We start from the raw sequence: 12,010 nt of genomic DNA, 5'->3' as shown, positions 1-12,010 counted from the left end.
GGTGTGTGAGCCACCACATTTAAGCTGAGACCCGAAGGCTGTTAGACATAGTCACTCAAAGGAGGGGAGGAAGAATTTCAGGCAGAGGGAACACAGCCCGATCCCAATCCGTGGTCGTGTCTAGAACATTGCCTTGTTCCTGAGAATGTTGAGTGTGGCCATGCCTGGGCTTTTTTTTTTTTTTTTTTTTTTAAATATACATTCATTTGCTTTATTTTTTAGATTCCACATGTAAGTGATAACATAGAGTATTTGTCTTTCTGTCTGTGGGCATTCTTAAATGACCCACTCCCACCAGGTCATGAGCTCCTGTAGAGCAGGGACTTCCAGTACAGGGCTCATGGTAGGCACTTAATAAATATGTATTTAGTAAATAAGAGGGGTTGGTCATAGACAGTCTTTGAGCCACTTTCTGTTAGACTATTTTTATATTAAAATACGACAGATTGCTCATGAAAAGGTCTGAAGTAACTTGATTTTTCAAAAGCTGCTTCCCCAGCGAGGCTGGCTGGTGGCCACCCTTGGAGAACGCTGTTTGTCAGGTCAGCACGTCCTCGCCCTGCCTCTCCTGCTGTTTTCCACGCTGTGTTCTTTACCCTGTTGGCTTAGCGTGGAGTTAGAGAAGCCGGCCAATGGGACACGGAAGCTATGTCCAGGAGTGTGTTTTCTGGGCTTTTGCAGAGATGAAGCCTCCTCACAGCTGTTGAACAAAGCAAAGCATCCGCTCTCTAGACAACCTGGGAAGTTCCGCTGCATAGGTGAGGTTTCCAGGTCACTGAAGGTTTGAATACTCAAACTTTTTAAGTCATTCCTAACTTAAGCATCCTCAGTTTTACATATATTAGGCATTTCCCTGTATTTTTAGAAGAATTCTTTCTTTCTTTGTAACAGGCATGTATTTTAAACCGTATGTTACTGTCAGTGCTTCTTGAGGGTGTGTATGACTGTATCTCTCATGACTCTGAAGACATACAGATAGGAATTTTATAGTCTTCCTGCTTGCTGCTTTGTAATTAGGAGATTGGTTGAAACTTGTAACTGCTGCCAGGGTGCTTGCCTTTTTCTGATCTCTTAGTACCAATAAACTGTAAAATTGGAAACCATACAACCAGGTTTTATTTACTTGTTCATGTATTTAAACATTTGTTCCTTCATCGAATATGTGTTCCGCCAAGTATTGTGCTAAGCACTGAGGTTGCAAAGCTGAGTATGAGGAGTTCCTTGCCCTCCAAGAACCAGAGGAGCAGAGTGTGGGGGGACTGTGGTGGAGAATTGGGCCAGCGGGAGCACCTACACCAGACTGAGCTGTTCTGAGTAAGAGGGAATGGCTGGGCCCCAGTAATGACCCTGAATTTCTAAACCCATGGAGTGTATAAACTTCACTGCATATATCTTGTGCCATCTGTTTTGCCTGCAGAGGCCATTTCCTGTGTCTGTCAAGTTCTAGATAGTGAGAGCCTGTCATGAGCTGAGCTTCAGGTAGATGAGGTCTTACCTGACATCAATGGTCCTATTTTTTTTTTTTTTTTTTTGCCAATTTCTATCATTATTAGTGATGCTACTGAATAACTTGGTTAAGGTCCCAATCCTCAGGCTTCCCTGTTGTAAAGGCATATCTTTCACCCTTTATAAGCAACTTATAGGGTAGCACCTTGACACGTGTAAACATCCCGTCCTCCAAACACTTCTCAGTGTTTTAGAGTCAGTTGATGAAACTTTCCTGAATCAGTTATGTGTATTGTAAAACTGTGATTTTTCTAGCATTTCTTTAGCATTTACTGGCTGTCAGTGTTCTGTGGAGATATTTGGATTCTCCCTCTCCCCTACCCTCATTATGGACTAGATTTTTATTTATTCAGTGCATTGTAATACATTACAGCCATCACTCTTTTTGGTATGCAAATGGTCCAAGTCTGGCCAGTTGGGAGCCCCTTTGGGCTGGCCCCTGACATTCATTAATCCTTGAGCACATCCTTGCTTTTTTACATGAGATGTCCCAGGCCCACCTTGTCCTTTCCCTGCCCCAGCCCCGGAATCAGCCATATCATATCTCAAGAAGCCCTTTTATTGCAGAATAACATTTAGAAACCAGGACTTGGGCACCAGGAGTGCCTGTTGCTACAGAGATATCATGGCTCCTAGACTCTTTTAATGGCTAAAACGAGGAAATACATTAAAAGAGGAAAAAATAGACATGTGCATTGATATTTCTCCTAAAGTGTTATTCTCTTATAAGGTCGGTGTTAGAAATTCAATTATGGTGATGCTCTGAGCTTATCAAAGAACCTTTCCTCTTTAAAAAAAAAAAAAACAAACAAACTTAAAATCCCTTTGTATCTGTTCTCATCTCTCTGGAGGGAGAAGGGACAACCGCATTCATCTCATGTCACTTGAGAAAAACAACCAGTGCTCAGAAAGGTTAAGTAAGTTGCCCAGGATGATTCTGTCATTTTATCGAGTACACTCTTTCTAAGCGTATCTGTGCTACTTCTGTGCTGGCAAGAGATCACTGGCAGTGTCTCTTCTGTGTTTTAGTAAATTCCTTTTATATGACACTTTTGCTGCATACCTAAGAAGCATTTCCGATGTTGCCAATATTCATAATTTATTCTGGGTCCTTTCAGGTGCGGCTAAATCAAGTCCAGCATCTAAACCAGGATCCACACCTTCTCGTCCCTCATCAGCCAAAAGGGCTTCGTCCAGCAGCTCAGCATCCAAATCTGATAAAGATTTAGAAACACAGGTCATACAGCTTAATGAACAGGTAACTTGGCATCCCCAGCTCTGTCTCTGGGAGCAGTAACAGGTGCAGGGGGTGAGATGAGCAAACTCCTATGGGCTTGGGATAGGGGGAGGGAAGCCGCGGGAATCAGTGGCTTCAAGCAAGTAAGAATGAAAGGAACTATTGGGGCAGATAATCAGTGGCCCATTGTGAATAAAAGATGTTAAGTCACAAATCTCAAAGCTATACATTGAGACAGAGGGACAGATGACTCGGCTTTAGGTAAATGCAGGTATGCAGGCCAGCCTCCCCCTCCCGTACACCTCAGTGCCTATTAGGAGCTCCAGGCTAGACCATGGCCACTTCTAGCCAGTCTAGATTGTGTTAAAGGCATCAGGGGTTAGTCTCCCTCCTTCCTTCCTTTCTTTCAGCAGCTATCTGTTAAGCCTGTTCGATGTGACAGACACTATACTTGATGCTGATAATATAATGGCAGCAAGATAGAGAGTTTCCCTTCCCTCATAGAACTTACAGATAGCAGCCACACACCATTGTCTATTACACAAGCAAAAGCCAAACGGCCGAACACTTCCCGCAAGAGTGAAAGTACACAGGAGCACTGAACCCAGGAATAGGGCATCAGAAAGGCCACAGTTAAATAGAACTTTCCTTTTTACCTAATATCCCTAGGATTGCAGTAAATCTAGGTCTACTGCCTTCGAAATTTTCAATATAAAAGCTTAGGTACGCTTTCTAACAATAGCTAATTTTGCCCAAGAGTATACATAGTTTAAAAGTAATAAAACAATTGGTAGCATAGGGCCCAGCGCAGAAACCACCCACCCTTGCCCTGAGTTAGGAGGAGAGTCTTTTATTTTTTTCTGTACGCGGACCTCTCACTGTTGTGGCCTCTCCCGTTGCGGAGCACAGGCTCCAGATGCGCAGGCTCAGCGGCCATGGCTCACGGGCCTAGCTGCTTCGCGGCATGTGGGATCTTCCCGGACCAGGACACGAACCCATGTCCCCTGCATCGGCAGGCGGACTCTCAACCACTGCGCCACCAGGGAAGCCCAGGAGGAGAGTCTTTTATCCTGTCCACTCCCACCCCTGGGAGAAGAGCCAATATCCCAGGTGCCCAGGCTGTTCCCAGCCACTCACTGGGCATGGGCAGATCCCGGTGATTAATCTGATTCTTGATGAGCCAGCAAGAGTCTGGAAACAGTTTTTGAGATAGTTGTGTATTTGCAAACAAGAATCTAGTTAAAAAGCAAGCAGTTGCTTAACTAGGGTGTTTCTTTACAATTCTGAACACTTCAATGAAAAAGGTAAAACCTTAAGTCATCCGGTGCATAGGACTTTGATTTAGAAACTGTGGAATGTTCTAATTACCTGCTGATCCTCAGTTTGAGCCCTTATACAGTTTCCGGCAATGAGTTCTCCTAGAATGAAAGGCAGTTAGTACTGAGACTGAGCTCTAGAGCCCGCGAGCCACAGCTGCTGAGCCCGTGTGCCGCAACTACTGAAGCCCGCGTGCCTAGAGCCCATGCTCTGCAACAAGAAAAGCCACCACAATGAGAAGCCCGCTCAACGCAATGAAGAGTATCCCCCACTCACCGCAACCAGAGAAAGCCCGCAAGCAGCAACAAAGACCCAACGCAGCCAAAAATAAATAAATAAAATTTAAAAAGAAAAAGGCAGTTAGGACAGCCCTAATTAGCCTTGGGACACATGCCTGAGGCTCTAAGCAAAGTAGGCCTGAAGAGAGTCGGGTGTGGGTCTGTAATACTTTAGATTTATAACCCTTTTCTCCGTAGGACTCAAATTCTTTTGATATCTTTATTATCAAATGTTTCTTCATCTACCCCTACCACACCCAGTTTCCCAAACCACCAACCCAAAGTAGAAACACATTGGAACCTCGAGATCCTGCCTGCCCCTCTCTCGCTTACGGCCTTCGCCAACCAGCCCCACTTCCTCTCCTTGGGGCTGGCTCTGGGCTCCCAGTAGCTCTCCAATCACACACAGAGCCCCAAGGGCCCCAGCCGTCTACGATGCTTCAGTTAAACTGTTGTCCCATCCAAAATGCCACTCTAGAGAAGACACAGAGAAGCACATTCCAGTGGCCTTCCTCCTCCTGGTTGTAATTCCTTCATTACTTCCAAAGGCCTCACTCCCGGGCTGTCCCCCCATGCATTCACATGGAGGAGAGTGTCCCCGTACCTCCATCTGTCCCCCAGAGGGAAGGTCGGACACATCCTACATTGTAAGCCTTCATTCACCAGCTGTTTACTGAGCGCCTCCTTCAGCTGTATTTCCAAGGCTATGTTAATGCTCCCTCCATTTTCTGTCCCCGAAGCCTACAGGGTGCCCCCCAAAACTGGTGGGGAGCCACACACAGTCATCACTGTGTTGGAATTGAGGACACGAAGACGAGGAAGGGCCAAGTAAAAATGCCCGGACCAAAGACTGAATTACAGTGGTAATAGACAAAGTGACCAGTGCCGTAAACTTTAAGAATTCTCATTCACTTGGCCTCATGCCTTGATTTGGGCAGTCTCCCACGACATGCTATGAAAGCACCACTGTGTTAGAGAATTTCAGTGATAGAAATGAACCAAAAGACACAGGGGAGGAAAAGACATGACTAAAATAATCAGGGGTTGTTTCTGGAGAGTAAGTGAGCAAACAGGTGGTGGCATGGGGTCCCTGCTTGTGCTCGGGGACCACGGGGGCTGAAGAGTGGGGCCTGGTTAGCCCTCACAGACACTGTCCGTGGCTCGGACTGGAAGGCTGGGCGGATCTACAGCGTGTGGACACCTGAGCGGTGGAGAATTGGGAGAAGAGAACTTCCCCTTGACTTTTCTCAAGGGTCCATCCCCAGCATCACCTCCACTGCTTAGGCTCCTGCTCTGACATGTGCGGGAGCAAGGAGGCATCGGAGCGGGACTGTGAAAATGGCATCCCATTTGCCAATGGATCTTTCATCAAGTAGTTTAGGTCCTATTGGTTTTTACCAAGGAAAGTTTATAGCTGTGCGTCTGTTAACCTCATGCATCTGGAATAGCAGCACAGGCCAACCTGGGCTGGGTGTTTCTACAAAGCCTCAGCTCTTGGTTCACTGTACAGACCACAGCACTTGAGAGGCTGACAAGCCTGGTTTCCATGGGTCAGAGGCATCCAGAGACCCTTCTTGCCCGACACAGGGAAGGGGAGCTGGCAGACAGCAGACACCTAAACTACCACAGATCCGCTGGTGGCACCAGTGCAGGCTTGAGATGGGTCTGTGGTCGAGTCTGGGCGGGGTGGGGGGGAGGTTCTAGAATAAACAGTTTTCTTTCTTCTGGAATTCAGCCAACTGGGTTGCCTTCAGTTTTTACAAATGTCCAAGCCATAGTATTATCAGAAACAAGAGTTGAAAGTTAGTGGCTGAGGGAGTTCCCTGGCAGTCCAGTGGCTAAAGACTCCGTGCTTCTACTGCAGTGGGGCATAGGTTCAATCCCTCGTCAGGGAACTAAGATCCTGCAAGCCGCAAGGCGTGGCCAAAAAAAAGAATAGTTAGCGACTGATCCTCCTTTGCTTTGTAACCAGCTCCATGAGGGCATCAGTGAGGTTTAACTCTGAGGAAGAACCATATCCTTGAGTCTTACTGGATGGACACAAGTTTGCCAGGTGCACAAGGAGATGGACACTGCATGTGCTGAGTATCTGTTTGAATGAGTCAATAACTCCAGACAGATAAATAGCATGTACCAAGGCCCGGAGTTACTAGAAACAGAGAGATTTTCCACTCCAAATGTAATCTTTGGAAATCTGTGAAGGGTGGTATTTCATATACTGAAAGAGAGATTTCTCCTGAGGAGAACCATGAGAGACCTAATTCACCCCCTAAAGAGAGTCTCTGCATAAATATAAATGATCAAAGGGTTCAGAAAACTTGAGGGATTCTCCGAGAGCAGGAAGCGGGTGATGGTTTGGGCCTGTGTGGAGCTGTTCGGCCTGCAGCCTGGAATTTGAGACTAGATCTGTCTACACTGCCTGTGGTGTTTCTTCAGCCCAGGTGACGGCTCTGCCAGCCTCAACCCTTGCCCTCTTCCCTTCACCAGCGCCATCTCCGCAACCACCGTGAGAAGCTGCAAGACCCTTGAACCCGCGTCAAGGGAGAAAAAAGGGAATGAGGGCTGTTCTGCTGAGGGACTGGAGCTTCCACATCTTCCTGCCTTTCATGTGATGAGCTCGAAGCCAGAACTAGAGCAATTAAGACAGGTCCACTCAGCCTGCTTTTAGTCTCGCCCAGTTTTCCTTGTGCAGCCACGCCCCAGTCCCTCAGTAGGAGCATTTGTCTAGTTTGGTTCGGGAACATGTATGAAGGGCTCCAAAGTCGAGGGCAGCTCTCAAGTGACGTGAAGAAAGGAGGTTCCGCAAAGCGCGTCTGAAGGGACCACAGTGCCAGCCCCTCCCTCCTCCCGCTCTCGCCTCTCCCTTCCCTTTAGAGGATGAACGAGTTGGGGGAAAGATGTGCCCCAGCCCAGGTTAGTTACCAGGAGAGGAAGGCTGACTCGGAGCCCGGGTGGAACTGTCTTGGGCAGAAGGATCCCCAGGCCTCTGGGTATAAACAGTCGGTTGACAGGAGTGACAAGAGTGCTGTTGAAGCTGGGCATTCGGGCCCAGGCTCAAGCCCCAGCAGCAGCCCCTTGGCTCTCCCCGGACCTGCACGTCGGTTATTTTTGCACATCTGTCTTTTCATGTTTCGCATCTTTATACACAGGCACAGTTGGTCATTTATTTCTTATGCTGTAGTTTGAGGGTTTTCTTTTCCACCTTCCCTCCCTCACAGGTACATTCGTTAAAACTTGCCCTTGAAGGCGTGGAAAAGGAGAGGGATTTCTACTTCGGAAAGTTGAGAGAGATTGAGCTCCTCTGCCAGGAACACGGGCAGGAAAACGATGACCTCGTGCAGCGACTCATGGAAGTCCTCTACGCTTCGGAAGAACACGTGAGTGTGAGCAGAGCCCTGAGGCTTGCGTCCCAGAGTGATGCTCTTGGTCAGAGTGCAGTGGTGCCGAGCCTTCAGATACTGCCCTGGGACCTCAGTGAGGCCTGCGGCTCAGCCAGTGCATGTGATGTTCCCAGAGGAATAAACACGATCGTCGTGATCCGTTGACCCAGGCGCATGGGACCCGCATTCGTCAATCTGGGAAGAGATGTGCGGATGGTTGCCAGTTGTTGGGGGCAGGGGACCGGGGGGCTTCGATTGAGAAAGAGAGGCTTACACAGCCAAGTCTCAAGTGGTTTTCACTCTCAGAGCACATAAGCAGTAAGAACGTGTGCAGAGATTCTTCACGCAGGTCAGAATGTGGCTAAAGGAAAGATTCATCTAGACGTGTTTCCCACCCCCAGAAGTCCCACAACTGTTTTTTCCTTCATAGCTGGTTGTCTCGGTTACGCTTTGCCAGTACAGAGCAGCATTGTGTGACAGCCCTTTGTGGAAAAACACTTCTGGAAGGCCTCCTCTGTGGAGGCCCCGCCCACCAGGGTTGCTCCCCACGAGTGGATGTGCCGAGGGGGGACCCAGGACGTGGCTCCGTCCGCGCGTGGAAAGCCGATATGAGGAGCAGCGGAGGAACATGAGTCTCAGGAAGCGAGATGGGGAAGGGGCAGGATAAACGGCAGGGCCCCAGGCAGGTCACCCCAAGTCCGCCCAGACAGGCAGGGCGAGGCCCTGGCAGCCGCAGTGGGAGCCCCGTGGGGCTTCACTTTCATGAGGGCGGCGCGGTGAAAGGCAGGAGAGCACGGGCCAGGCTTGCAGGCGTCCTGCTGCCGGGTTGGGGCTGAGGAAGTGTTTGGGTAGGTGTGATTAGGAGGCCTGCGGGTGCCCTGAGGGCTCTGTGGTCGAGTTGCACGTGTGTTGGTATTTCCACAGAACATAGGAAGCCACGAGCAAGTTTACTTTTATCTTATTTCAGCCGAATACCAGGCAGTTGTTTACTCCGTGTAAGATTAAAATCCTAGCTCTGAAATTTTCCTAAACTGTAAGAAACTGTCTGGAGTTTGGGGACTCTCCAGCACTTTTTTTGTCTCCCCCAGATACGTGTATATTCTTAAACCTCTTTCTCGGTGAGCTCAGACTATAGATCTTGAAGCCCTGGGAATCCGCCTGCCCAGGTCCCAGAGATAGCGGCGGCTTTACAAAATATTCTCACTATTTTCAGATCTGACGGAAGAAACCACAGGTTGGTCTGTAGTGTGTGTATCCGCACCACCCAAAGTGGCATTTTTATGACGTTCTGTACGTAGAGAGTGCTTTGTCATCTGTCAAGCGCTAGACGAATTATGGTTATTCTCTTCACAAGCTTGTTTGAGGCTGAATTCGATGAGGTCTGTGCAGCAGCACCGTGAGCCCGAGTGAGCCGTGCTGCTGCCCATCCGGGACGGTGCCCGCTCGCGGGAGCAAGGCGGCTCGCAGGATGGAATCTCCCTGCTGATGCTAACCTCTAGCCTTCTGATGCTAACCTCGAGCCAGATCTTGTCCCAAAGGAGGAGTCGTTGTGAGGTAGCGCCGTTAGGTGAACTCCAAATTAAGGGTTGGCAGGGCCACTGAATTCCTAGCTAATGGCAGGTGGGGCTGGCCTTCGGCAAGAGCTCTTGCCTCCTGAGAGTTCAGGAGTGTCTTCCTGGATGACTACACTCAGCTTCCGTTAGACCATTGATATCTCCAACACCCCCAGCACACACGCCAGCACCAGCTTACCGCGGCCTGGATTCAGAGAGCCATTCTTGCAGTGTATGGGCAGTTAACGCACACGCCCCTCGAAGAAGTAATACTTCAGAGTATCATCAGTCATTAAGACTAATGGGTTTAGCAGGTCCTTTCCTCAAACTCTTGGGATGGGAGATGAGGGGGAAGGCCGAGGGCTTTACCTGTATCAGCTCCTTTAACTGTCTGGAGAATCCTATTAGGAAGATATGTGTGTTAGCCCATTTACAGATGAGAGAAACTAAGGCAGCCGAGAGGTTAAATAACGTTCCCGAGTGAATAAGCAGCGTAATTTGCATTTGAACTCAGTCCTGAGTTCGTGCCCTCCCTTCTCCAAGCCTGAGCCACCTTTTAAATGGGGAACGTGATAGGAGTAATAGCTAACCGTGAGCATTTAGCATGTGCTAGATATTACGTTTATGTTCTATATATATATTTCTCACCACATCCTTATGTGGTGTACTGTTACTTATCTCTGCTTTACAGATAAAAATTACTTGCTCAATGACCCATCTTTTTTTTTTTTTTTTCTTGCGGTACGCGGGCCTCTCACTGTTGTGGCCTCTCCCGTTGCGGAGCACAGACTGCGGACACGCAGGCTCAGCGGCCATGGCTCACGGGCCCAGCCACTCCATGGCATGTGGGATCTTCCCGGACTGGGTCACGAACCCGCGTCCCCTGCATCAGCAGGCGGACTCTTAACCACTGCACCACCAGGGAAGCCCGATGACCCATCTTTAATAAGCTCCGTCACTACCCAGGTTTCTCTAACTCAGAGCCCAGAATCTTAAGGACTATGTTCCCTGCCTCTCAGTATATTGGGTGCCATGGGGAAGGGAAAAAGTAAAGGCGGTACCTCTTGGGGGAAACTGCAGGACAGACTTTGTCTAATTGACAGTACTGAGTTGCATGTGTTCTGTATGTGAAGAAGGGAGTAGTCAAATTCCTACCTGGATTTTCTCCAAATAATTCCCTTCATCTAGTTTTGTTGTTTGACACCTTCAAAAGTATTGTCTTGGCCTCTTTCTCTGGGCAGTCTGTTTAATTCAGCATCCACCAAGAACCTCCATATTTTCATCCGCCAAGAACCTCCATTTTTTTCTGGCGGGTGGTGTCACTAAACCCACCTTTGTTGTTCTGACTGGCACTGTGATGATGTCATCAAATAGAAACGTGGCAGGGAGGAGAGAGAGACAGTGGCATCACTGTTGAGTCTAAGCTAAGGAGTATCCAAAGTCCAGGAAGAGATTTAGAGGCAGTAACCAGGCTACTGGAATCTGGAAGGGAAAACAGACTTAACACAGACGTAACACGTGTGGGTTACCAGTGCAAAGTCTTCAAATGCAGCTGCTGCCTTAATTCTTCTCATTCCAGGATAACTTCTAATGCAACTCTGTCTGGACAGCTCCAAAAGAAACACATCAGGCTATGCTGAGTTTTCTATAGAGAATAAGCTGGAATATGCCAAGCATCCTTGTTTAGAATGTGACAAGACCCATTGTTTTAAACTTCGGTTTCTATAGAGAGAGAAGGCGAAGGCTGTCTGCCACGTGCCTGGACACTGCACGGTATTTTCCATGCTGCACAGTCACACACATGACACTTCTTACAGAGGCGGATGGCGAGACGCTCAGGAGCGGCTGGCCTGCTCTGCTCTCTGCTTCCCTTCCTGGAGGTTCATGGAACCGTCCTAGACACCTTAGAGCCGCAAGCGTTTGCCTCCCTCCCTAAGCGTAGCGAGTCCTGATTCTGTGGTAGCCTCCCAGCTTATCCAGCTTCTACCATTGAGGCAGTGAGCTTTTAAAAAGCTTCCACGCTTGCCTAGGAAACGCATCACTTGGGAAAAAAATGTGCTCAGAGGTTGCTGGGCCACTGCACCCACCCGCAAGCTCTCGGAGCCTCCTTTTTCCCTCGCCGTGCTTGACCCTGACACTGTGTCCTGTTTTCAGGCCATTCACACACTTCAGTGCTAGGTGGACGTGCAGCCACGGGGGGCATGATGTCTGGGAAAAAATGCCGGTACTTAATGCATGATGCCGCCGGTCGGACTTCTGTGCACATCTGAGAGGCAGAGATTTCTGGTTGGTTGCCTCCCTCCTGGAGATGAGAGGGGTGCTGAGGAATGAGAGGCTGCAGTGAGTGCCTGCTCTTCAGTTCACCACAGGTGGACCCGACACTGACACTTCAGGTGGAGGCATTCGCTGGAGAGGCCTCCTCCTTCAGTCTTTATTTAGTGATGTCTGGTCTTTGATTCTCTTGATCAAGCAATCCATGTTTGGAAGATGTAGAAATCCAGATGAGAGTTTTGAGTGTGGAAGTAAACAGAGGCAGTTCAGTTTGCAGTCACAGAAACCTAATGGAAGTTTCCAGAGCAGATGGCCAGCTGGCCGTCCAGTGCCTCTCATCATGATTCTCATTATCTTCACTACTTAACTAGGGGCCACAGGTGTCTGGGCTTAACGTCGTTGGTTAGCTGCTGCCCTGTGGATCTGTAGGCTGAGGGTCACCTGCTAATACAGAGACACTTGTTTCCT

General features: G+C 48.8%; 1 protein-coding gene across 2 annotated transcripts in view; it reads left to right on the top strand.

Moving 5' to 3' along the window:
- The window catches only part of MAPRE2 (microtubule associated protein RP/EB family member 2), a 100,379-nt gene that overhangs the window by 83,937 nt on the left and 4,432 nt on the right, over positions 1–12,010 (top strand). For both annotated transcript variants that reach the window (XM_065889668.1, XM_065889669.1), the window contains 2 exons: positions 2,625–2,764; positions 7,557–7,715. In XM_065889668.1, the coding sequence (XP_065745740.1) occupies positions 2,625–2,764; positions 7,557–7,715 (299 nt within the window). The remainder of the gene's footprint in view (positions 1–2,624; positions 2,765–7,556; positions 7,716–12,010) is intronic.

The sequence above is a fragment of the Phocoena phocoena genome, chromosome 13 (genome assembly GCF_963924675.1).
Source record: "Phocoena phocoena chromosome 13, mPhoPho1.1, whole genome shotgun sequence".
In the NCBI taxonomy this organism is placed as follows: domain Eukaryota; kingdom Metazoa; phylum Chordata; class Mammalia; order Artiodactyla; family Phocoenidae; genus Phocoena; species Phocoena phocoena.
This window is presented reverse-complemented; position numbering and strand designations above follow the sequence as displayed.